Raw genomic sequence first — 27,379 nt, forward strand, 5'->3', positions numbered from 1 at the left:
GAATTCCCCGGGCTTCTACAACAGGCTGTTCCTGGTCCCAAACAGTCGGGAAGTTGGAGACCTGTGCTGGATGTCAGCAGCCTGAACCGCTTCGTGAAAGAAACTTTCAAGATGGAGACGGCGCAGTCTGTTCTAGGAGCCTTAAGACCAGGGGATTGGATGGTATCCCTCGACCTTCAGGACGCGCGTACTTCCACGCATCGATACATCCTCAGTCAAGGAAGTTCCTGAGGTTCGTCTTGAGGGGAAAGGTGTATCAATTCAGAGCTCTTTGCTTTGGCCTGTCCACAGCTCCCATGATTTTCACCGTCATCATGAGGAATGTAGCAAGGTGGCTGCATCTGGCAGGCGACGTGTGTCGCTCTACTTGGACGACTGGCTGATTCGGCGTCATCGAGGGAGAGGTGTCTGGAGGATCTTCAAGCAACTTTGAACCTGACGAAAAAGAACTCGGCCTGCTGGTCAACTTCAAAAGTCACACCTGACTCCAACTCAGTCCATCGTGTATCTGGGGATTCAGATGGACTCAGTGGCTTTTTCGGCTTTTCCGTCCCCCGAACGTCAACAGCTGTGCTACGGAAAAGTCCTGGCCTTCCTAGGAAAGAAACATGTTCGGTGAGGGGAGTGGATGAGTCTGCTGGGGACCATTTCCTCACTGGAAAAGTTTGTTTCCCTAGGGAGACTACATCTCAGGCCTCTTCAGTTCTTCCTGCAAGACAACTGGGAAGACAAGGAAAATTTCAGTTGTCTCTCAAACTTTCCTCGAAGTGAAGGAGCATCTCAGGTGGTGGTTGGATCCCTCGAAGCTTTCAGAAGGCGTGTCTCTCAGCCTTCCGAACCCCGACCTAGTGTTGTTCTCCTCACGCATCAATGTCGGGTGGGGAGCAACACTGGGCAAGAGAGAAGTGTCAGGCACCTGGAGAGGGGAACAGGTGACCTGGCATATCAATATGAAAGAATTAGGGGCGATTCTTCTAGCCCTTCGATTCTTCAAGATCAAGTGTCGGTCGCACAGTCCAGGTAAACGCGACAATACCACAGCTCTAGCTTACCTGAAAAAGCAGGGAGGCACTCATTCTCGTTCCCTGTTCGTACTTGCAAAAAGAGATCCTGTTGTGGGCGACAGTTCCAGGAACGTTACGATCCTGACGAGGTTTGTAGCAGGCGTTCAGAACGTGAGAGCGGACCTGCTAAGTCGTCGTCATCAACTGCTCCCGACAGAGTGGACTCTGAACCAGGAGGTGTGCCAAAAACTGTGGGGTTTATGGGGTCGACCCTTAGTAGACCTGTTTGCAACATCAAAGAACAACAGGCTTCCGCTCTACTGCTCTCTGTCCTGGATCCAGGAGCAGTATCAATAGACGCCCTTCTTTGGGACTGGTCTCGTCTGGACCTTTACGCTTTCCCTCCCTTCAAGATCCTGGGAGAAGTGGTCAGGAAGTTAGCGTCGTCACAAGACACAAGGATGACTCTGATCGCTCTTTTTGGCCTTACAAGGAGTGGTTCCCGGAGGTAATGTTGCTTCTGGTAGACTTTCCAAGGGTGTTGCCTCTTCGTCCAGATCTACTCAGACAGCCCCACTTCGAACGATACCATCAAAACCTCTCCGCTCTCGGTCTGACTGCGTTCAGACTATCGAAATGCTGGCGAGAGCGAGAGGTTTTTCGAAGCAGGTGGCAAGAGCGATCGCGAGAGCCAGGAGAACATCCTCGATCGCAGTTTACCAGTCGAAGTGGGCCGTATTTCGGCAGTGGTGTAAACGCAGAGGGATTTCCTCTTCCTCGACCACTGTGAGCCAGATTGCAGACTTCCTTCTTTTCCTTAGGGAAGTTCCGAAGCTGGCAGTCTCTACTATTAAGGGATATAAGAGTATGTTGTCGGCGGTCTTTCGGCACAGAGGATTAGATATCGCCAACAATACGGACCTACATGACCTCATTAGGTCGTTCGAGACGACTAAGGTGCATCAGTTTTGGTTCCATCTTGGAATTTGGGCGTAGTTCTTAAGTTCCTGATGCAAAGCCCTTTGAACCCCTTCATGCTGCTTCTTTGAGGACTTAACAAAGAAGACTTTATTTTTAGTTGCTCTCGCTACTGCAAAGAGAATCAGTGAGATTCATGCAATATCTAAGTCAATTGGTTTTAAAGGAGACGATGCGGTGTGCTCTCTCCAACCGTCGTTTCTTGCCAAGAATGAGAACCCGTCTCACCCCTGGCCCAAGTCCTTTGAATTGAAAGGTTTGGCGGGTATTCTGGGTCAGGAACCAGAAAGACTGCTATGCCCTGTTCGGGCTCTAAAGTTCTACTTGGACAAGACAAAAGAGTCGAGAGGTCTTGCGGATAGGTTATGGTGCTCGGTGAGAAGACCTGACGTCCCCATGTCAAAGAATGCGCTGGCTTTCTTCTTGAGGTCCACCATTCAAGAAGCGCATAAGAGTTGTCAGGAGAGTGACTTCGAACTTTTGAAAGTTAAAGCGCATGAGGTTCGGGCTGTTGCAACGTCAGTAGCCTTTCAAAAGAACATGGCTCTGAACGATATTATGAATGCCACCTATTGGAGAAGTCATTCTGTGTTCGCCTCTCATTACCTAAAGGACGTAAGAACAGTGTATGAGTCTTGCTGTACGATCTTGGGAGAAGGAGGCAGTACCCATCCTATCCTTTAATGTATGGTTAGGAATAGTTTTTAAAAAATTTTTGGTTTTGTTTTTATGGTTGTGGGGTAGACTGTGGGGGCAGTCTTCCCTTTCCTTAGTTTTTAACTAGTCACGATGTTTGGTAGGTCAGGTGGTTATTTTTGTCTCTTTGCTTCCTTCTTGAGGGCTACGATCTGGGCACATAGTGGTCACGTCCCCGTTGACAGATCGTCTGGAACTCTCCAACCATATAGGTCTCTACCTCGTTGGAAACTCCAGTAAAGCAGACGCAGACTTGGGTGACAGTAATCACGAAGTCAGCTATGCTAAAAGGTAAGGAACCAAGATGTGTAATCATCTACATTGTTTTGTTTCTCAATCCTATGCTGTCTCTGCCCACCGCCAATGGTGCGATTCAGCTATATATATATCTGACAGGTAAGTTTCATGAACAAAATTATATTTTAATGATAAAATAAGGTTTGTTCATACTTACCTGGCAGATATATATTCAATAGTGCCCACCCTCCTCCCCTCAGGAGACAACGGCACTATGAAAATCTGAATGGAAAATGGGAATGGTTCTGATACCCGCCTCCCAGCGGCGGAATGGGTACTAACCACCTGACCGGCCACTGCGTGTGCCGCGAAATTTGAAATTCTGTCGGACCTTCGAGAATACAGCTATATATATATCTGCCAGGTAAGTATGAACAAACCTTATTTTATCATTAAAATATCATTTTTATATTCCCGACAATCTTTAAAACGTGATGTCACTACCGGCTGAGTAATACCTGTTAGAAGTAGATCCTCAAGAATGTTTTTCCTTTATACATTTGAAGAGACTCCCGATATTAAGGATAACTGGGGAACTTTCTATATCAGAAAATCCATGTAGTTTGATTATAAAATACTACAAAGGAAATATTGGCCCTAAGTAAACACCAAGGCTCATAAGTCAAGCATGATTGGGAACTACGATTATGGCTATGTTTCGTACACAAGAAGTTAGGCTAACCCGTTTTACCCTTTCAATAACTTTAAATTATCTATCAGTGTTAAAAAGGTCATTGACTAATGACTTTCAATAACAAAATTGTCTAATATTACTGCCTTAATTCTAACAATTGCTTTGTCAGACAGGAAAAAACTACAGCCCGACAATTACAGTGAACCCCCCTTATTCGCGGGTGATGCGTACCACACCCCCCCGCGAATAGCTAAAATCCGCGAATACTTAAAACCCCTCTAAAAACACTTAGAACTGCCCATTTTGATAGTTTAAACACAAGAAAAACCCTGTAAAAATGCTTACACCTGAGTATTTTAATAGTTTTATCACAAAAAGTGCATTTATTCATGAAAATTATATGAAAATACAGTAATTAATGAATATTTCTAAGTGAAAAATACCGCGAGTGGGCGAATTTTCCGCAAGTAATGGGTAGATATGTTCTACAGAGAAACTCACGAATGCGTGAGTCCGCGAATCGTTAGAACGCGAATACGGGGGGGTTTACTGTAATCCTAACTTCCCACTTTGGAGGAGACCTACTGGCTCCCAGTTTTAACAAATATTAGCCCACATGTTAAAATTTTGAGGAACTTAAACCTTTCACTGGGTCTTATAATTATGTGCTTAGCTTTAAAGTTATGATGATTATGGTGTGAGTAAGGCAAAGGAAAAAGCCAAGGCAGTCGATGTGTGAACTGGAGATAGAATCCTCTTGTCCTGTCCTTTATATTCTTTTATTCTATCACTGTGCCAACATGCAATATTCTGGCTGAGACTAACTACTGTATAAGAGAATTCTTTGAGATTGGTTGGTCTGTCTTATGGAGCCCTGGGGCGATCTTGAAAGTGTTGCTCCTTTGAGGACGCACAGCAGCTATGCCATGAAAAATGTTCAGTTTTGTCATATGTGTACTTGCTCAGGTCTCTAAGTATTGTATCTTTGGAGGAATACTGTACTGTACTTGTCTTCATTTGTGTAAAAGTTTTTTTAATTTCTTAATATTGTATCGTACTTGTTCATTAATATGGTTTTTTCATAGGTCCGCAGTGCCTGGTTTTCACTTGTGAAGGACGTTTTTGAGTTTGACAGTGAACTAATCCAAGATTGTAGGGGAGACTTAAGTAAAGCCATCCTTGCAGCTGTAGATGATCATGATGGCACAGTTCTGTCTCATGTATGGGTGGCATTCCTACACCTTTGTGTGGCATACCCTGTAAGTATGAGTATAAATGTTGGCGTGGAATAAAGTTTTTGCTGCTGTTTTTTCCTTATATTCAGATACGAATAAGAACATATCTTTGATTTGTAAATTCTTTCTTTAACACCTTGTTACTGTACCTATTAATTAGTGCTGTATACTTTCCTATTTTTCACTAGTGATAGGTGCTGTCTATCCAGATGATGGAAAAGGTACTTGTCATGGAAAAAGGTTATCATTTCATGTGTATGATGTATGACAGTTTGCCATGAAACTGTTGCATCTGGATATTAGAGTCACAACCAGTGTACAGTAATTGGATCCTGCTAACTGTGCAAGAATATGCTATAGTTCTACCTGATATGACTAGATTTAACATTGAAATTCCCACAAACAATTATGAAGCATCCCAAAAGTCCATTACAATAAATAAATGGTGGGATTCATGTTGTGTTAAATTTCTTTAAAAAACCTTCAAATTATATTAAACTCATTGTTTACTCAATGAAATACATTTAGAGGTAGCATTATCTTGTCTTAGAATTGAACATATGGAAGTAATTGTTTACTTAATGACCAACCCTTGTGATCTAATCTTCAACTATGAAGCATACTTTGTGTAAGTGGTGATAGGGATGACATCTGTCAAGAATATCTTACCTAAATCAGTTGTATTGTCGACTCATGCTCAGTCTAATGTTGGGTCATATGGAGTTCAAATAGCATACTGTATTGACTATTCTAGCTTGGTAGTCTGACTGGGAATCTGATATAGGCCAAAAGAGGCAAGACTGACTGTTCATTAAATAGGACAGGACAGATAGTTAATACGCTGCTATTTAAGTGCAACCATGTTAAATGAGTGGGGATGTGAGTTTGTGAAGTAAGAAAGAAGTGAGAGGAGGGGGTGAGGGAATAAGAACTAGGATGGAAGTTATCTGACTTGGTTATCTTGGTCAGAGAAAATGTATCTAGGTATTTGTCAGAGTTGTTCTTGAGGTAAGAGGAGGAGAAAGTAGAATGGTATTTTGTTTTTGCCATATATTTACCTTGGTCAGCTTGTATGGTAGAACTTGATCTTCATGAACACTGATTTAGTGAGAGTGAAGTTCTTTTCTTCAAAAGGATAGGAATTTTTCAATATCTTCTTTAAGTCAGAAGGGTAGAAAGATAGAAGAGAGACAAGTTGATTAGGTGGCAAACCAGCAGTGGCTAGAACTGAAGACAAGGGTATAACTCGCCTATAAATTCCTGCCATGTTTTAAAGGGAAGAGATGGAGAAGGATCCCAAAGAAGTCATCTGGAAAGTCCAGGAGTTTAGTTTTGGCAATAAAGTTAAGTAGAACAAGAGAGGTCCATTGACTTCCTGTTTCTTATGAGTAAACTACTCAAGACTGAATATAGTAGTCATAAGTATAGGTTTTAGGGTTGTTAGGTCTAAGAAGAAGCTGTTTTGATAGCTTTCTTGCATGAGACATATTACATGTGGAAGAACAACATAGGATGACCTTGAATTTGGAGAGTTCTTTGATATGGGTAGGGTTCTGTAATATGGGTAGACTTCTAGAAGCCATATCAGGAAAGGCCTTTATGGAATGCAGGCTGAGTAACTTTAGAACTTGCTGGTAATGTACAGTATATCCAGTTTGCTGATTTTCAACCTGGCTGATGCTCTGCAAGCCTTGTGTAAAATTTAACATCATTGAAATCTCTGAGGCTTAGGAATAGATAATTTCAGACATCCAAGTGAATGTTTGGTAATGGTGGTAACAGCAACATAACTTTAATGACACTTATATTTGATGAATCAGTAGTATCTCCCTGACAACTTGGAAAATTAAGTTTGTTCCTACATCAGAAGCCATGTACTTACGTTGGATGCTGACACCAGGAGCAAATATTGTCATTTTAATCCATCAGTGTTGGTGCTCTTCAGCAGGATCACTGAATTTTTGTCTTATCCTGAACATATTACTATAGTAGCTTTTGAGGCAAAGGTTGTGCCAGTGTTGGATAATTGATGCCTCCAGTATACCGTCAAGTGACTGTGTAGTCCAAGGTCTGAGTTCTTTATCAAGCAGTGACACTCATTTTCATGCTATTTATGAGGTTTTCCCTCTTGATGGAAACCCTTGAAGTAAGAAAAAAAATCAGTCTGTTGAACTAGTTGATCGTCATAGACATTGATAAGGTCTTTAATGGCAGACAGTTTTTGCCTTTTGCAGACGTGGCCAACAAACTAGTCACCAAATTAGGCATGGCTGAATTCACTGATTTGGAGAAGGTTGTGTTGTTCCACCTCTGTATTTTTGGATGTAGACACCTCTCAGTCTTTCATTTACTGTAACCAGAAGTTGGTTGTTTTTCAGCTGTCTGTGAAGATGATGATAATCCTGACAGTTCAAGAATATTTCACTGTTCTTAACAATGGTTAACCCTTTGTGTCTTCCAGCCTGGTGAAATCTTTTGAAGTAGCCACTCATTTTAAGGTTTCACAGTTTTCACATTGATGGCAATCTTCCTGCTGAGGATGATTTTCCTTGAAAAACCGTAAATGTTTTATCCCATGATCTGGTTGAACAGTGCTTCTGTGGTCTTCACTTGGATAGTTGGATATACAGGCAGTCGCTGATTTACGATGGTGGTTCCATTCCTGCGCCGCGTCATAACCCAAAAATCGTCGCAAGCTGAGAGATCATTGAAAATTGTAAGAAAATGTTACTTTTAATCCTTTGAGTGTCTTGAAAATGATGTAACCTGCATTTTTATTGGGTTTTTAATAAAAAAGAACTTCAAATTTTGATTATTCTGCCATTTTGGAGCCATATTTCTTCTGTTGGATCGGTGTCTTTAGTGACATATCCCTGGAACATGCGTCTTAAACTGGGAAATAATTTTTGATGAATGTATTTGAAAAGCGTTGTAAGCTCGGAACGTCATAAGCTGAACCTGTCGTAACCCAGGGACTGCCTGTACCAGATTTTGTAATCAAAGATGCAAATGACAAGTAGCAGAGACAGTATCATAACACCCTCCCCCATCACTGTTTCAACCTTGATTACTGGGACAAAGATTATCTGTTGCTTGAGTCAGTGGGGCATGTTCAGCAGTACCCATGTAAATCAGATCTTCAGTCTTACATCCTAACATTTCACTGTACAAAACTGGCCTCAAGCACAATCTCTTGATAACCAGGCAGGCCATTCTGGCAAGTTTCAGATGAGAGGGAACAGGTAAAAGTGAGAATCATTTTTTACGCTATTTGCTATTCTTCACTTGGTTTTTTCTTTGCATATTATGCTTGCCAATACTGAAGGCAGTGACCAGATACAACATTGAATTGGTAATCGTAGCATGCTAATATTAGTTTGGGTGTAAGTCACTGAAGTTGTTTATTCCACCTTGTTTGTATGCCATTCACAGTATTCACAGGAATAGTCTTTCAGAATTTCTTATGCTTTTGTCTCAGTTGTTAGTTGCTATATTTCTTGACATTTCCCAATGATATCAGATACAATTCTTACATGTACTTGTAGGTTTATCAACTCCTAAAGTAAACCCTTTTTTAGTTTCTAAGATCCTGGATCCCTGACATATAACAGTTTGTAAGGGTTATTGTAGATCCTTCAAACCCTTGAAATTAGTCTGAGACAGTTAGGGACTTGGCCTCGCACCCAGATAGTGAACCTGATAATTATATCATCGATGGGTTTGTTATTAACAAACAAAATTTATAACATAAAATTGATTTTCCATGCAAACTTATTTGTCATAAATGAAGTGCTTGCCTACTGATCCCTTCAGTCTCACAATTGCATACTGTCTACACACAGTTTCAGGTAGCTGGTTGATGGATGTTTGATGGTCCAGGTGGAACCAGCATCATGAGAAAGTTTTCTTTTGTGAACACTAGTTTTTCTGAATTCATTGCAGACTGCAATATGGGCAGATTGTTTTGATTTATGTTTTTGTGAAAAACACATGTAATGTCATAAAACCTTTGTTTTTTCTGTCATAATGAACACTTTTCTCTGTAAATGGTAAATGGTGTTTAGTTAAACTACAGAAAGTGAATCCGTTTCATTGTTGATAATATAAACAAAATCTATTGTATTTGCCAAATTTATCTGATTTTCAATTTTTTCCTCAGGATATATGGACAGATGCAACAACCAGCAGGTCTGTAATTGGCCGTATATATTCTGTTTTGCGTGATGGAGGAAGAGGTTGTGGCACAGAATTATATCCTCAGCTGTTACCAGTGATCAGTCTTATTCCTGAGAAAGCAACAGAGGATAAAAACACCTTCTATGTAGAATTTTTTCGAGCATTCTCTAAGGGGTTAGTAGACAAATTTTATTAATATTGTTTTCATGTGTGATCTCAAAATGCTTTTTTATTGTTACATGGTTTGTTACATTGTGTGTTTTTAAGCAATTGCAAACCATAGTTTTACATAAGGCCTTGCTACTGAGTGACTATCTTATGCCAAAATCGTTCTGAAGGTATAGTTGCCACCAAAGAGGTGTCATGGATGCAGCTTAGTTTCTTGATACAGTACTTAGTGGTACCACATAAACCATTTTTGCAAACTTTAGTTGTGCCTTACCTTCTGTACCATGGCCTTCCATAGTTTTGGGTGCAAGTCCCATACTTAAGGATACACTGAGGTATAATTTCTTGTTTTTCCCCTGATTTTTCAAAATATATGTTGATGGGAGGGTTATCAGGACAATGTCTGCCTTCGTAATCTTAAACTCTTTTTTTTCTTAACATTAAGCTTGTTTTATGACAAACCCATTATTTTTACTGAGGATATTTGTACACCTGGGCTAATCTCCAGACACTAAATGCAGTAGAAAGAAGGAGCATTTTCTGTGCTAGTGGTTTAGCATACAATTGTGCATCCAGCTCTATCAGGTCCTTGGTAGCAGGCATCTCACTACTTGTATAGTCTGGATAGCTGGTATAAAGCAGTGGCATCAGGAGGTGGGCTTTTAGGTAGATGTAATATAAAGGTAAGATGATAATATTTCTGAGAAGGTCCTGTCAATTTTTGTTAAAAATTATATTTGTTTCATGACAAGACCTGTTACTTTCTGATCCAGCCCCTTTGAGGTTAAGAATGTTAACTCATTGGCACGTGATACGGTAAATTTTTGATTTTTTCTTCATCTGCGATGGCTTGAGCACCTTTTCCATCTCTGATTCTTCTTAATAATTTGAATAATGTTTTTGGTCTCATAATAAATATTGGGATCTTCGTAAGAAATCAGCCATGTACTCTTCTGTTCTTCTGGTTTCAGTTTCCCAGTCATAGTAGAATTGCCCTTGTCTTAAAATAAAGAATAAATCTCCTCCACTTTAGTTTTGTTTTGCATATGTACATATCTTCCTTTTCAATTATCTCATAGTAAGATGGTGCTACATAATGTGTTTTATTTGTTTCTCCAATGAGCCTAATAAATAATAATGAATTACTCACTCGAGGTAGGTTTTGTTGAACAAAATTTTCTTGTTTTTGGATGGTCAGTTTTCCATCCCATTTATTTTGATATCAGCTCTCAAGAGTTTGTCCTCTTTCCCCAATTTCCCTGGAGGAATCTTATTAATTGTTTTTATTGGCTGGAATCCCCTGAACCTCCCTGCTGGCTCTCGGCAAAAAATTTCTCTCCTGTTGGTTAATATTCATATCTAGGTTTGTTTTAGTGATGTTGGGCTTTGGGCAGCTCCTGAGTTTCCTTCCAAGTTCCTTGGGAAGGAAGGTTGTCGACTTGAGGGTATCATGTTCTCCTTGTCTCCTCTCCCCTTCTGGTAGCCTACTCCTTCAGCCTTGCGACTCATGGCCTAGATGGCGGATGCAGGACTTCTCCTATTGGTTGAAGATTCGTCCCATGTCGTCCATCTTCGCTGTTTGGGTTCATCTTTATCCAACAAACATGGGTTTAGTGTGGCCCCACGTAATGAACATTGTTCCTTTACCATTCGCCTTCAGCCATTGCCATCCTGCTAGCATTGACTGGAGGGTTACCATTATTAATTTTGTTTATTGTTATTATTATTGTTTGTTTTACCCTCGTGATTCGGTCCCACACCTGGGGCTCCTTAAAGCCCTAGTTCCTGACATTCCTTCAACGATGAATCTAAACTCCTCGATGCATTTAAAGCATTGGCCCAAAATTGGTAGTTCTTCACTGGATATGAATATTGGTCAATTGCTTATGCAAACTCAGAAAACAATTTTTTGTTAAAAAAAATTTGTTTCAATTAATCCAGCCCTGAGAAGAATGTTAACTCATGAGCGTTTTGGATGATAATATAAAATAAATAATTAAGAAATACTTATTTTAGAATTCTTAAAATAAAGAAATAAATCCAGTTATTAAATGAATCTGTTTTGTACTAATTTTACAAATGTTAACAATAATAATAATAATAATAATTTTGTTGAATAATAATAAGTTTCAAAAGGAGACTACCATCTTATTAATTGTTTTTATTGTGCTGGAAGTATTGTTGAATATACTATGATATTTGTAAAGTTCTTTGTGTATCTTACAACCCTTTCATCAGCGTGTAACTGGTATACAGGCAGTCCTCGGTTATTGGCGGGGGTTCCGTTCTGGGGGTGTGATGGTAACTGAAAATCGGCAATTTCCAGCACTTTTTTGGCGATTTTCAGGCCTTATCGGCGCTGAAAAAGCGCCATCTTATTTCATCAGCGTGTATGGTATACGGCGTCTCTGTCGGTATGTATGATAACAGCGCCAATACCAAATTATCGGTGCCTCTGTTATAGCGGTAAAATTTTCGGTGATTTTGATTTTTATGCAAAAATTAGCGATTTGAGTTGCTAGACAAGCGCCATAAAACTGGATTGCCATTAACCGAGCCCGCCATTAACCGGGGACTGCCTGTATTTGTTATCCTGGGGTCATATAAAGATGTTCTGTAGTAATGGTTTTACTTCCTCTGACTTTTCGACTCTGACTATGTTGGTCATCTGCAAAGAATTACAAAAATGAATGAATTAAGATTTAAGGTACATACAGGTACATATTTATAGCAGGTGGTGGGTTACAGTTAGTGGGTGGACTGGTGTGCTGAGTTCTGATTGGCTGCTTGTTGATACTATTGAGTCCAGTTGTAGTCTTACCTTCAGCAGTGGGGTTTGCTGGAAGGATAAACAAAATACAGTTAATTCATAAAAACATTGAAAGAATATAAAAAAAAATTTAAGGAATATGGTAAACAGAACTGAATATAAGTGGTTACAGTGAAATTGAGAGTGCTACAAAAATTCCAGATTATATTAATCAAACCTGGAATGGGAGCACTAGGAGTAAATGAGCCTCCAGATTCTTTGAGTCTACTCATTAGTGCAGCCTTCCAGTTTTACACAAGAGAAGCATAGCTGAGATTGAGGCATCACCTAAAGAGGCATGCTCCTTGACCAAGGACACAGGCAGAGGAGATTGGAAACACATCTGGGAGCAGATGAATCTAACGCAGCATCAGCATAAAGTTAAGGCATAAGATGCTTGTAGGATCTCTTTGTGTGGGAACAGGAACTCTCAATCCATAGACAGTTATATACCATACATTTAATTGAGGCAAACTAATAACCCTTACTAGAACAACTTAGGTGATGGGGGTCCTTATTAAGGGGAGACATGAACAAGCTACAAGATTATCATAGAAAACATTTGCAAATATGCAGAGACATGGTAACTGAGGTGAAAAAATAGCCTTAAGTAACACAAAAACACACTGCCCCCATACAGCAGATATTGAATGAGCAGAATGACTAAATTATCAATTCATCAAAAAAAATCAGACATTTTAAATTCAAAATTTGCATTGGCAGAGTATCACAAAAAAACAAAAAACACCATAAACACAGAGTTGAAGGCAAGTAGTTGCTATTAATAAAAGACTGCTAAAATAAAAGCCAACATAGTAACAAGGCTGGTCAGGGATTATGTCAAGTTGTACTGAAGATTTCCCTGCTGCCGGAACAGAGAAAAAATTGATAAGTACAAGATAATAATACAATAATAAATCAAACTTTAAACAGTAAAAGGTCCTAAACAGGAAGAAAGACTGTTCAGGACCCACTCACAGAAACCTGTAAGGGGCAAACAAAACATCATCACCCAAGTACACAACAGCATGAACAGGAAACCGAAGGCAGCTGGGCACTTTAAAGCTGGGAATGCTGAAAACAAAAGTGCAGTATGTACCAAGCTTGACCAGGAATGACTTACAATTTACTGAAAATATATTTCCAAAAAGAAAATAAAGGCTTTGAACAAAGAAGATGAGAATTCAGAACATATTCACAGAAAGAAAATTAGCTAAAAAAGGGGATGAATGAATGTCACAGCACAAAGGTGGAAAAGCACAAATGGCATTATCTGAAGTTGTAAGAAACAGATGGTGAGTAGATATGCATATTATGGATGATTGGGCATGCCCAGTGGAGGAATTCATGAAAACATGCCATACAGCTGTGACAAAAAGTACCCTTTTAAGGCACTCTGACTCAAATGCTCTTGGATATGGTTTGGGTTTTTCGGATCTGTTTAAATTACTGGACTAATAAAGCATTTCATTTGGCTCATGGATACCCTGACCCTTGAGATGTTTTGAGAAATATTACAACTTAATAATAAGCTTCAAGCTTTAAGCCTGTGACAGTGCTTATAATTTCATTGGTGTAGTTGGTTAACATGCCCACTTTGTTCTGCAGTACATACCAAGTGAAATTGTAATCTGTTAATACTTTTTAACAGTGCACTTACAAATAAAAGTTATTTTTTGAAATATGAAAAATAATTGGTAGAAATATTCTGGATGAATGGGTAACCACAAAGCAGTGGCAGTGTCTTTTCCAAAAAGAGGAAGGAAGTAAACAATTGCATGAGAAGATGGATGAGACAGAGATCATGTTGAATATTTAGTATTTTATCAAATATGTCTAACATGTTTCTCTATATTAACAAACTGAATTCAACATCCTTACTTTTGGTAACTTTGTAGTAAACTTGAAAATGTAATGGAAATATTATAGCCTAACATTCAGAAGCTCTCAGTATTTAAACAGTAATGAAGTTAATCTGCATACATAAAGTGAAAAATGATCTGGCAAATCATGTTTTTTGTAAATATTTTATATTACCAGTAATTTTGTTTTCATCACATCCAAACTGATTGGTATAATTACACTACAGTACTTCCTGTTGTACAAACGGCAGTTCTTCGCTGGGCGAGTGGGTTCCGTACTCAGCTAGCACTCTGCTGGCTGCAAGTTTGAATCTCCGACCAACTAGTGAAGAATAAGAGGAATTTATTTCTGGTGATAGAAATTCATTCCTCGCTATGTGGTTTGGATTCCACAATAAGCTGTAGGTCCCGTTGCTAGGTAACCAGTTGGTTCTTAGCCATGTAAAATAAATCAAATCCTTCGGGCCAGCCCTAGGAGAGCTGTTAATCAGCTCAGTGGTCTGGTTAAACTAAGATATACTTTTTTTTTTGTACAAATGGCAGCTTACAATATGCTTCCTTATTGGCCTATATAATGACATTTCCCATGGTAATTGTGGCAAGTTAATGAGGTATTGTCTGGATTTTTTCCATTTTGGCCTCTTAACCACCTAAGGCATTGTGTAAAAGAATGGTTTATTGAATATTGAAATTAAAATGTCCAGTATTTAGATATGTTATCCAGACTAGGTATCAGTTATTTTTGAGCTGGGTACTGAAAACCTTTTATAGAATTTTTCAATAATAAAATAAATAGATTAATTGAAAGTTGTCTTTAGCTAGAAAATCTTTCAAAACCACAAGAAAAAATACACATTGTATTAACTTGATATTACTTATCTTCATATCATTATATCATACTATTGTAGTTGATTCCTTTTGGTTTTGAAATATGGCATATTTTCAGTATAATCAGCTTTTAAAGATATTTTTAGTTTTACCTCATTGTGAAAAATATTCTACTTGCAGATTGTGTAAACAGAGAGTGACTACAAGTGTGAGAGATCTTTGTGCTGGCATTAAGGCTTTATATGAGTGCCTTTTGTTTGTTAGCAGTAATAATACAGATGTTAACTTATGGGAAACACTAATTAGATATCAAGTAAGTCAAGAGGATCTGGTGAATTGATGTTTTTATACTTTTTGTGTATATTTTAAGCATTTTGAGAATTATTATGCAAATAAAGTAACTCTAATTCTTGTCCTGTACAGTTGACCTTGAATATACCATTGTTTTTTATTTATTCCATTGCAACTTATTGTAAACCAAAATATCAGATACGAAACTGCATTTCTTACATAAGGTAATGCGTTACACTCCACGGATAATATAATATACAAGGATAATACACTGTACAATATGTATGTTGGAGGAAAGCTAGGAATATGCTACCATAGAATAATTTGATTACATGTAATAGTAGTTCCTTTTACAAAAGAAGGAAGAACATTCACAAAGTTATACATAAGAAAAACATTCACAAAGTTATTCTTAAGAAAAATTAGAGAAGGCTGCAAAGTGAGGTAAAAAAATTACCTAGAAGCAGGGAAACAGAAGCAGAGCAGATATGGCTTTCACTGAAAACTAACTTTGTTCATGAGACTTACCTGTCAGCTATATATATATCTGTCAGGTAAGTATGAACAAACTTTATTTTATCATTAAAATATCATTTTGTGACAGTTCAGCAATGTCCTATGTAGCAAAGAAAAATAAACCCAAACTGGATCATGCAATCCTTTTGATGTAGGAATATTGAAGAGGCGGTCAGCAACAAGAAGAAAGCACTAAATTGTCAAAGTTACAGCTGTCACATGAGAGACAACCCACAAAAAGAACTCAGAAAGGTAGACAAATTCAAGATAGGACTTTATTTAGAGCGACAATAGAATATCTAAAAGCCTTTTTTTCCATTTGACAACAATACAAAAATAGTACAATAGGACGTTTAAAGTAAGACTGGCAATTTTATTAGTAGAGATCAAAGAAAAATATTAATATTAAATAGTATAATAGGACGTTTAAAGTAAGACTGGCAATTTTATTAGTAGAGATCAAAGAAAAATATTAATATTCATGTGCTGGTGCCATGAGGTCTGTGTATTCTGGAACAAACATAACTCTTAAGAGGCTGAATTTCCATAGAGTTAATGAATCAATTATTAATGAATATTGATCTTTCCTATAAAATAGTCTTGTAGTTAGTGAGGAGCTTGCCTTTAATTTTATTGTACATTACTATTGATATTAATAATCAGGTCTCAATAGAGAAAAGGGGGTGGTTTACCACTTTGGTTTGCAAGATTTGTCCAGTACATTTTTTTCTACAAAAGATTTAATTTGGACTATTCTTATAAAATTTTTGAGTTTTAATATGGTGATCTGGTTACATTCTTGATTGGAGTTGTTTACTTAAGTATATCCTGTTGATCAGTGTTGCAATATGAATTCCAAAGATATTTTCTGTTATTCTTTTATAATGTCAGAAAGATTGAAAATTTTTCCATTATTTTGTAATTAACTTTTGGGGTTTATTCTTTTTCTTCTTTTCCTTTTCAGATGGTTGGTCTCCTTCAACTGTCATATACTGAAATGCCACAGCTCAGTAGCTCAAATTTGTACAGGGAAGTTGCAGAAATACTTCGCACATGGGCTTGGAAAGCCCATTCTGATGCTTCTATGAAATCTTTGAATAATTTAACAGAGTTGTTTTGGAATATTTTTATACCAGAATGTCAGAGTGTCCTATATCAGTGCTCTGAACCACAAGTTACCAGAGTTAAGGATTTCTTTATTGTTCTGAGAACTCCGTTATCAAAATTCAGTTCAAGGAGGGAAGGTGTTAAATTTGCTGATGAAAAGATGAATATCACTTTATCAGGAGATATGAAAAATCTGAAGACTGACCAGGAAAAAGTGTTTTTAGAAGTAACTAGCCAGCATTTGTCACCTTTAATCTATTCGTGTTACAATTTTTACCAAACTGAAAACAGCCACGTCATGTACAAAGTATTTTCCATCCTGTTGTCATCCTTCCCATCATCAACAGTCTATGCTGCATTGCTTGCTGGTGCCAGTACAGAAAAACTTGTAGAAGTTGAAGAAGTTCTTCAGATCATTGTCATCCCAAAAATGGAAGTGGATAATGGTGACCTAATGCAGTCAACAATGGACATTTTCATGAGTCTATACTCATTAATGGAACCAGATAAACAAAGACAGATATTGAAGAACTGCAAGGTAAGCTACTGTTCTTCATTAATTTATGTTTATGAAAGTGAAAATTCTCATGCCATGTTTTACTACAGGTAACTGAAATTTTTGAGTGTTAAAATATTTTGAATCTGTGTGCTGTAACACTGTAATGAATTTGTTGCTACCTAAGTGTATTGTACTTACCCTTTAATTTTTATTAAGGTGTTGCATTGATTAACCATCTTTTTTTAAAAATTGAATAAAAACTTTAGTCTTTGCAACATTTGAAAGCTTTTATCCATTGCCAAAAAGAAAGTCTATAATTTTTAAAACTAGATTGGCAAGCTTTGTGAAAAATTAAAGGTGAGCCAATATACTTTGAGTGGCGCACCAATCTTTTAATTTCAAGGAATGATCAGAATTGAGTTATTGGTAGTTTTAGACTGTTTGATATTTAAATAAATGCATTCTGAAGTGCTGGTACTTAAATTTTTTTTTTATGGTTTAATGGACAATTTTCTTCATCGCTTTTATCACCCAATGATCAAAAAATATTTGCACAACTAGTAAATAATTTTCTAATCCTGTTTAGTTTCATGTAATTGATATGCTTACATTGCCCACTAAAATATCTCTGTTTTCTCTGGTAATAGCATTGAGGAAAACGTAAGATCAGAGTAGGCTAACTCTCAGATTTCTGAGTACAATGTTTTTCTGTCATAATAGGAGCAAGGAAGACATGTATTATAAGAGAAATATATAAAAGCTATTTGCACTTTGAGGATTGAAAAGACAAAAGAAATCGAAACAAAAGGCAAGAGTCTCCATCGGAGAAAAGTCACAAATATCAGTCACACAAGAGGAAACCAAGCAGGGAGCATATTTCTTTTCGTCCAGTCATTTTGTAAATTTCACAGGATGTTTCTTATGTGAAGAAATACTTTATTTTATGTATATTATTTATGAAAAATTAAATAAGTTTTTTTTAGCTGTAAAATTTATAAATGTAGAGGTTGAATTTTGGTGATTTTCTAATGCGGGTGTTTTGGTTGTTGTTTAATAAGGTGAAAATTTGATGTAAATCCCTTGAATCAAAAGGTAGCAATGCTCACCATCTTTATAATGGGGCCTTATGGCATAGGCTTGCCTCATAAGATGGTTATCTAACATTAGGTTTAAAGCCTTTAATCAGTATCAGATACAACTTCTTATTTAGAAAAAGTAAAAATGGCCAGTAATTTTTTTGTTTTAATTGCTATAGCAATACATTTGGCATTGAATAAAAGCTGCAACAATTGTCTCAAGTTGGTAACTACAGTAAACCCCCTATATGCACGTTCTCACGATTCGTGGACTCAGCGATTTGCAGAATTTTCTGTGGAACATATCTATAAATTATTCGCAGATTTTTTTCGTAGAGCAATATTCTGTATTTTCATATTATTTTTGTGACTAAATACTGTACTCTATCTACATACTGTATACATTTAATGGTAAAATAATGATTTACAATACAGTACTAACTTTCAAATATTAATATTAAGTTTAATAAGATTAAATAATAAGAAATAGTAAAAATAATAATTCTCTCTCTCTCTCTCTCTCTCTCTCTCTCTCTCTCTCTCTCTCTCTCTCTCTCTCTCTCTCTCTCTCTCTCTCTCTCACTGAGATATATGTTTATTTGTTTTGTATGATAAATAAATATTTGCTAATTTTCAAATATTAATATTAATGTAAACAGCTATAATATTCATTAAAGAAAATAATTGGTAAGATTTTAGTTTATAAATTAATAAATGATGTAAAATTTTAAAGGAATACATATGACCCCTAATCTTTTGCTTAAGACTTGGAGAGAGGGGTGTGAGGATGAACCTGTCAGATATGTCAAGTAACCTAACAACAGGGGTTGGGGTGGTCAGTGGTCAGTTGGGAAGAAAACTCATTTACTGAAAACCAACTTTTGCCAAACTCTCCCAACAATTTTCTTTATTTATTGTTTTGAAAGAATAAGTATATTAAGTGTCTGTCTGTCTGTATGTTGGAGTGTTTGTCTAGTCAGGAATATCATCATTTTTACTAATTTTATTTTTATTGAATTGCTTATGCAAGAAGAGCCTTTAGATGACATTTTAACCTATTTTTGTCAGTCTAAATCTATGAAAACAGCACAAAATAAAGAATAATAGAAGCACCATATGAGAACAATAATTATTAGGAGCACTCTTGCCATCTTCATATTTGGTCCTAGGGCATGAGTAGATTTCTAATCCTTTTATGGTGGAAAAATTCATTGCTAGGGTTACCACTTGCTTTAGCAATCCTAGATAATTTTCTGCCATTAATTCACTAGTATCATTTGTTTTTCCAATGAAAATGTTACAACAACTCTTGACCAACATATGAAAGGAAACAAAAATTGAAATTGCAGGCAGAAGTTCTAATATATGTATTGATATTAGGTAGGGTAACCAGATCGCCTAAGCCAGAATACTTAACTCTCGTAGGGCTAGGTGGAATGTTTATCCTGTATGATCAAATTTTGTAGTTCTTTAAAAATTTTATAATAAAGTAAATGAAAATAAAGAGTTTTGACAAAATATACTTACTAATTTATTTCTAACATTTGACTTTTGTTGTTGGTTGAAGGTTGGACATTCTCAAAAGTTAGTGTTGCCTGAATTTTCTTCAGAAAGGGAATGGTTCATGTGGCCTCTTCATGGGTCAGTTGAGTGTGGCATTCTTTTTGGTTTGTAGAATGCCATATTTCAATCATGGTTTGATCTGCTTTTATTTTTGTTGTTGTTTTCAGGTTCATTATTCCATAAATTGTGCCATTTATTAAACGTGATGGTTATTTGAGATGTTAAATAATCACTGTCTGGGATTCTTATGTTTAATCTAGTCTTAGCAATAGGTGCTTTGACTGCTCTATTGACATCTTCATTTCCCTTTATATTGTTTACCTGTTATTTGACTGTTTCATATAAAAAATTTATTGTTTTGGGTACAAGCTTTTGTTTCAAAGTGAATTTCCATTTTCTTTACAGAAGACTTAATTTTAGGGTTAGAAAACAAAACTGGTGTCATTTTTAAGGGGTATAATAATATTCCATTGTGATGATTTCTTGTCAGATGCTTTGCACTGTTGCAAATACCCTTTTCACCTCTGTTTTGTATGTTGATAGTCTCTTAACTGACACAAGTGAATATTGAATTAAGTAAACATGGTGGTTTGTATGTGAAACTTCAGATGCTTTAATATGAATTTGATGTTTGTAGATACATGTTTAGTACAGTAGTATAAATTTTGTTTTTTCAATGAAATGTTACTTAACAAGAGCATATGTTCTTATATCAAACAGCTAAACATATCTGTTGGAGCATTGCGTCTATTAGTTGAAAACATGACAGATCGAAAGGAAGCAGATGCCATAGCTGCAGCTTGGCTTTTGTCATCAGAGTTGGGAACTTCACTTGTTAAACTAGCTGATGTTCTTTGCTGCCCAAAGCATGCAAAAGAAGAAGCCCAACAGGCAGCTCAGCATGATGAACTTGTTGCACTTTTCAACTTTGTTCTCAGAAATGGAAATAAGAAAGGTATGTATTGGGTAGTTATATTTTATTAAAGATCGGTATAAGTTAATAAATATTTCATGTGGAAATAGAAGTTTCTTTTCATGTTTTGAATGTCTTCAAATTAGCAAGTCTTTCTAGTTTATTATTGTGTTTATCTTCAGTCTCTTGATTGTGATATACACCTTTATGATAAGTAAAGTATTATTGATGGTTGGGTTAGGACCAGTATTATTGATGGTTGGGTTAGGACCATGTGAAAATGCTTTGGTATTATTGTAATGTGCAAGACAGACTTTCATAATCATCATCATCTGTATCAGCTTTTTATGTTAGATTTTCCCTTTATTGAAATGAGTTTTTTCAGTTATGCCCTGCCCTGTGCAATTTCGGCTTGGGCTCCCAGTATGTCTAGGTCTTCATCTATCCTTTTTTATCATGATTTCTTTGGCCTTCCTTCTGGTTTTCATTCTGCTACTTCCGTATCTACTGCTTTTGACTAATTGTTCATCAGTTGCCAAAACCTTCTCAGTCTTTGAGATATCAGCTTGTTTTTCAGGTGCTTCATACTAAATTTCTTCAGTATGTAAGGAACTTTACAACTGAACATTATTATTATAGTAATGTTCTTACTCTCCATATAACTCAAACTGACAGCTTAAGTTATTTGGTGCAGCTGTGGTAGGCCACATAAAACTGAAATAACTTCTAAATGTATGCTGTGTAAAGATTTCAAGTAGTATAGGTTAAGTACTTCCAGGAATGGAAGTTCACTACCCACCCACCAGTAGTAATCATTTTCATTGTTTAGACAATGTATCAACTTGAATTTTCATCGTCCATGATTTTTGATATCATCAAGTTAGAGTTGATGTCTTTTTATAATCGTTTGAGGTACTTGTTTTTGTTTCATTACAAACCCTTTACATTGGCCATTCATGCATTTGTGCAAAACACCCAGACTCTCAGATTCCAAAAACAAGGCTGGTCAAGTAAAGAATGACTGCATGAGATCAAGGCTTTCTCAGCTCCCATGGCCTTATGAGGAGTTTCATGACCACAGGTATATGGAGTTGTCAGTCAGTCGTTGAGATATTATTAATCTGTGTCTGTCAAGAAATCTTGTCTTCCCAGTGTCATGATGAACTACATCAAAACTTAATGGTTAGTTGATCTCTGCTTGTGTACTATCATGTGAAAAAATTACAACCATGTACTAAAAGGATCAGAAGACTGCCAGTACTTCATGAGGAATAGCCCCATCACTAGTGACGATTCCATGAAGAGGAGAGGAGTGGTATACCAAATATCATGCTCAGAGAATGGATGCTGCCATTTGTACATTGGTATGATTACGACTTGGCTCTCCAAGCTGTTCACCTACGTGAAGGGGTTGTATACCAGCACTATTTGAGGGAACATGGTAGTGTCCCTTATGCCAGCAGATTATAAGGAGCACAAAAATATTGGGTGGCAACAATAACCATTGCTGCCTCCGATGTACGGAGGCCCTCACCATCCTCCGATGGAAACTGTCGATGAATGATACCCAGGAAACTCTTCTTGCCCCTACCACTGTCAGGAGAACGACAAGGTGTGCCCCTGGGATAACAAATTCAGCTCCCTATACCAGATGCCAGCCAATCAACGCCTACATTGGTCAGCCAGATTCTCCCGAATGAGGCATTTTGCTCCCAGCCAATATGAGCCCTCCCCAACCTTTGACAGCCCATCAGAATTCACCAAAATTTCTGTAAGCCTGCTTGCAGGTATAAGTATGGAATACATGTACCCCTGGCTTCATTCGCCTTAGAGAATGGTACAAAACTCCACTGAAACATCAGGGAATAAATGAAACTTGGACAGCTTCTATATAATAATAATAATAATAATAATAATAATAATAATAATAATAATAATAATAATAAGAATGGTACAAAACTCCACTGAAACATCAGGGAATAAATGAAACTTGGACAGCTTCTATATAATAATAATAATAATAATAATAATAATAATAATAATAATAATAATAATAATAATAATAATAATAATAATAATAATTTGCCTTACTCCCTTTCCCCATGGAAAAACAGTACACTTGTTACTTGACCTAGTTTGTCCCAAAGTTTTCAACTGTATCCATGGGACTTTTGCAAACACTGGGGCTCTTCGCTGGGTTGACCTCCTTCCTAAAGTGTCATTTTGGCTGTTTGATTGATGAGTGTGTTATGAACAGTTATGAAACATATGTTTCATACAAAGCCATATTCCATATGTTGAATTGCTTGCCTCCCATTCCCTTGTTCTTGCCATACCAGATTTAATATATGGATACAGTGATGGGTACATTCTAGTAGCTGAAGGTTCACAGGTGCTCCTGCTTGGACAGCTATCCATAGCTTTCCTGTTTTTTGTGTTTAATATTTCAGAGTGGGCATACCTGGGGACATCACAACTGAGATTTGGGGTTACCTCTAGCTTAACCCTTTAGGGGTTTATGGGTTGGTCAAAATGTGGCTATGTCTGCACACTCACCCTTCACCAACTGAGTGAAAATGTCTAGCAATGATTTTACGTGATTGTTCTTTGTAACATTATACTTCATGCTACATTATTGAATTTGGTGTCATTTTTAAGCTAAAGAGTATCATGTGTTCCAAAATGCCAGAAAATAAACAAAACTTCAATATCTTAAGTAAAAGTTAGGTGTAACAAAAAAGTTATTACTTTAAAAAACCTGATAAATTGCAGAAAAGATATTCAATTTCTTTTTACTCATTTCAAAAGTATGAAAAATTATCTTTCCAATGATATGAAATTCATAACTAACCCATTTATTTTACCTCGAAGCACATTCAAATAATGTAAAATATACTTGAGTCATGTAAGTTAGTCACTGGGAATAACAGTTTATGTAATTTTTTAAAAAATGATTTACATAAATCGGAATATATACAAGTCTCCATGACAATGATAAGCATCCATAAGTGCCATACTCAGATTTTTTTATCATGATGTGCTTTTATGATTTATGGCGAATTTATAAAAAATCTTTCGATGGGGACTAGTTGTCAGAATCTCTGAGGTTGAAAAATGGATGATGACTATAGTTGTCATCAGAATCTGATAGGGTTAATATGATTGATGTGTTTTTATGAAAAAAGTGGTTAGTGCCATAAAAACTTAATTTTTCTTCCCTATTTGCCCCGACAGAGCCTATCATTTCAACGGAGTACGTATCCCAGATTTTAACCAAATTAACCACCAACTTGAAGACTAGTGTTCCAGATGATGAAGAACCTGAAGAACAAATGTTACAACTTGTTGCAAATTTGGCAGGACAGCTCTTCAGTAGCTACATCTGTTGGGAGACTAAAGGCATCCATGAGTTTATGAGATCACTATTTTTGCTTTTATGTCAGTCCTCTAAATCACTTTCTGAAGAGACTGTAGAAATTCTTGAGACCACATTCTTGAAAGCTTTCAAGGGTCTCATTATGTATGTATGTAAAGATGATTCTGGAAAGCTTTTAGAGGAAGGTGGATGCTTAAGTGTGATTCTGAAAGACATGAAGCAGATTGTTATGGAAGATTCATGTACATTTAGCTTAACACTAAGAGTCTGTGGGCTTTTGCAACATCTTTTCAAGCTGGTATATGAACAACTCAAATCAGAAGAGGATTGCACCATTATGCTAGATCACAGCAAAATACAAGTTATGCTGAATTTACTCATTCCATCAGAAGGGGAATGGGCAGAAATTGAAGAGAGTCTTTCACCTCTTTATGTGGCACCTGCTATCCTTCAGGGGACTATATGGTTTAGAGAATTCCCATTCCCTAGAAATATGCAAGAGAACATTGTTTGGAATCTCAAACACACTCGTTTATCATTGTTTTTGTGCAACCTTCTTTTATATTTATGTTGCCCTGGGGAATCAGACAAATTGGAAGTTACTGAAGAAGTATCTCTTGCCCAGTATACACAGTTAGCAGTTTTGGCTCTTCATTCTACTTGTCATTCCACAGTCATGACGGAACTCGTCGAATCTGTTAGAAAGGTGTGAATAACATGTAAAGTTTTGATTTTTACTTATGAATCATAATTGAATGTTGATGAAAGTATAATATGTATAGAAATTTAATTATCGTTTAGGATAAGAAGAATTTGATGCATTCCATTTTTATATGTTTTCAGCCAGCTGTTTCTGATGATGTGAGAATGGGCATTGTAAAACTGCAAGATCATGTGAAGCAGCTTTTGCAGCTTATAAACCAAGGCAACAAGAGGCTGATTACCAAACAAATTAGAGACAGGTAAAATTGTTGAGGCATTTATTTCTTCATTCTTATATCAGCATGATTAGAGATGATGATGATAAGGACAATTGAAGTTGTTGCCCTTTTCTAATCCCAGTTTTCAGCTGTGATTAATAAAGGTCATATATGCTCTTATGTAATTTCAGAATTAGTTCATAAGACTGCTGTCATAATGCAGTCACTAGTAGGAAATGAGTCGTGTATCAAACTCAAAGAACTAAAGATGAAAACTATCTTTGGATAATTTGCATGAGGTGGTACTTATCAGCCGTCAGTATAACCTGTGATGAGTATGAGTCAAATTAGGACTCTCTCTCTCTCTCTCTCTCTCTCTCTCTCTCTCTCTCTCTCTCTCTCTCTCTCTCTCTCTCTCTCTCTCTCTCTCTCTCTCTCTCTCTCTCAAGCTGTAGAATAAGTAAACTTGTTTATTATTTACATAAAGTTTTGGTGCTTGAAGGACTGTTGAGAAAATGAGATAGTGTTTTTGATGGTTCACTTGCATTTTTTAATTCTTTTCTTGTTTTCTTGTGACTTGGTAATTCTGAATACTGTTGTTTCATGTTCTCTGGTAAATTGGATCTAAGCATCAGAACAGATACATAATATCATGGATAATAGTAAATCCCATCTAACTTATGATGTCTATGTTGATATAAATGTGTGATTCCTTTTTTACCAGTACTCATGAAGACATCAATAAAAATTATTAAGATAGAATACAATACTGGTTTTTATAGCTGATAAAAAATAAATGATGGTTTAATTATCTCTCTCTCTCTCTCTCTCTCTCTCTCTCTCTCTCTCTCTCTCTCTCTCTCTCCATGAGTGATTTTGATATATGTATTGTTTACTGTATATTTTTATTATGCAGCTCTGTAAATTATATCACCAATTCAGTAATAATAAATGTTGTAATGGCAGGTAATGATGATAATGACTCATTATCTAGCATGTAATATCAACAGGATATTTATACTGGGTACTCACAGTCCTTATTTGTTCTCCTTGTGGTAAAAAGTTTTGATGATCATCATGAATTATCTCTTGTTTTATCCATACAAAACATGATATGCAAAGCAATTTTCCCTTGTAGGTGTAGTGATGGAAGCAGTGCTTGGTGTGTGACACTCAACAAAGTCCTAAGCCACTGGATGACAGCGGAAGATATCAACATTTCACGTCTTATGAATGGTGTTGAAGATAGCGCCTTAGGGCACACAGCTACTAAACAGGTAAAATTTCCATATATTTGATTATTATTTTGGTGTTTTATTAAAAAATGTTTAAAACTAATTTTTAAAAAGTATTTAAAGCCTTAATGATATATATACAGTTTCACTTTCATCTATAGAGCCATGAAAAGTTGTGCTGGGTGATAACGTGTGTATACCAAGTATTGAGTTGTTTCATTTTGAAATGGCATATTTTAAACTTGTAAGGCATTTAATTCTTTGTAAAACTACTACTACTATAGTATGAACCATTTATGATAATGTAAGTCGTAATGCTGTAATACATTGGAATTGTTTTCAGAGTTTAATTCCCTTAATGTCTAAAGAATTGTTAAGGGATCTAATGGAAGAAGAAGAAACAAAGTTAGTTAGTCTGTCAGATGACCCGTTTTCAGCCACTCCCAGTATTTCCTTGTTAACAACAGCTCTTGCCTATGTGTCTCCTGAAACAACAGATCAAGTTATCAGCTCAGTTTTCTCAGTATTAATGCAGTGGAGGGAAACTGCTGATAATATATTTCTTTTTGCCACGTAAGTATTAAGTAATTGTGGGGGATGTTGTTTTGAGTTATGCTCACTAAACTTTAGTTATGAAACAAATTACTGTTCTTATGCAGGTTTCTAATGTAATTTTTAATCACTAGGAGATTCCTGTCTAGTGCTTCATATTTGGGCTTGAAAGATATTAGAAGATATTGAATATATTCAGTCTTTTTACATAAACAGATTTTAGTAATTTCCCCCGTAGACATTGTCAGTGCCTATCATTTTTACTAAACATGATATATGATATATCCAAGGGAAATAACTTGAAATTTCTTCAAGCTTCGTAATTTTAAAGACCCTAGACTCATCAAATCTTTGACTCATTGCTGTTTTGCTTTTAGAGATACATCTGGGATGGCCTGGGAAGATGTTGCATTGACGTGCTCTATTATTCGCTTAGTCAGTGTTCTTGTGAAGAATCATTCAGTCCATTTCCAACCTCAGCACTGGGATTTTATCCTATGTTCCTTGGCCTCATGGTCCCAGTCTTTAGAAGAGTCCCAAAAGGTAATTGTTCTTCATATGTAATTTTTTATATTATGGGTATAAGAGTTTTTTTAGATGGAATAACATGTTGCAAGTAAATTTACTGTGACAATCTGAACAGT

At 36.5% G+C, this 27,379-nt stretch overlaps 1 protein-coding gene across 1 annotated transcript in view; it reads left to right on the forward strand.

Moving 5' to 3' along the window:
- The window catches only part of Ltn1 (E3 ubiquitin-protein ligase listerin), a 97,674-nt gene that overhangs the window by 52,737 nt on the left and 17,558 nt on the right, over window positions 1-27,379 (forward strand). Inside the window, exons 7-16 of the mRNA XM_067124480.1 lie at window positions 4,695-4,868; window positions 9,004-9,194; window positions 14,868-15,000; window positions 16,459-17,139; window positions 20,460-20,694; window positions 23,887-24,734; window positions 24,872-24,990; window positions 26,087-26,225; window positions 26,527-26,756; window positions 27,113-27,278. Coding sequence (XP_066980581.1) covers window positions 4,695-4,868; window positions 9,004-9,194; window positions 14,868-15,000; window positions 16,459-17,139; window positions 20,460-20,694; window positions 23,887-24,734; window positions 24,872-24,990; window positions 26,087-26,225; window positions 26,527-26,756; window positions 27,113-27,278 — 2,916 coding nt within the window. The remainder of the gene's footprint in view (window positions 1-4,694; window positions 4,869-9,003; window positions 9,195-14,867; window positions 15,001-16,458; window positions 17,140-20,459; window positions 20,695-23,886; window positions 24,735-24,871; window positions 24,991-26,086; window positions 26,226-26,526; window positions 26,757-27,112; window positions 27,279-27,379) is intronic.

This window comes from Macrobrachium rosenbergii, chromosome 22 (assembly GCF_040412425.1).
Source record: "Macrobrachium rosenbergii isolate ZJJX-2024 chromosome 22, ASM4041242v1, whole genome shotgun sequence".
NCBI lineage: Eukaryota > Metazoa > Arthropoda > Malacostraca > Decapoda > Palaemonidae > Macrobrachium > Macrobrachium rosenbergii.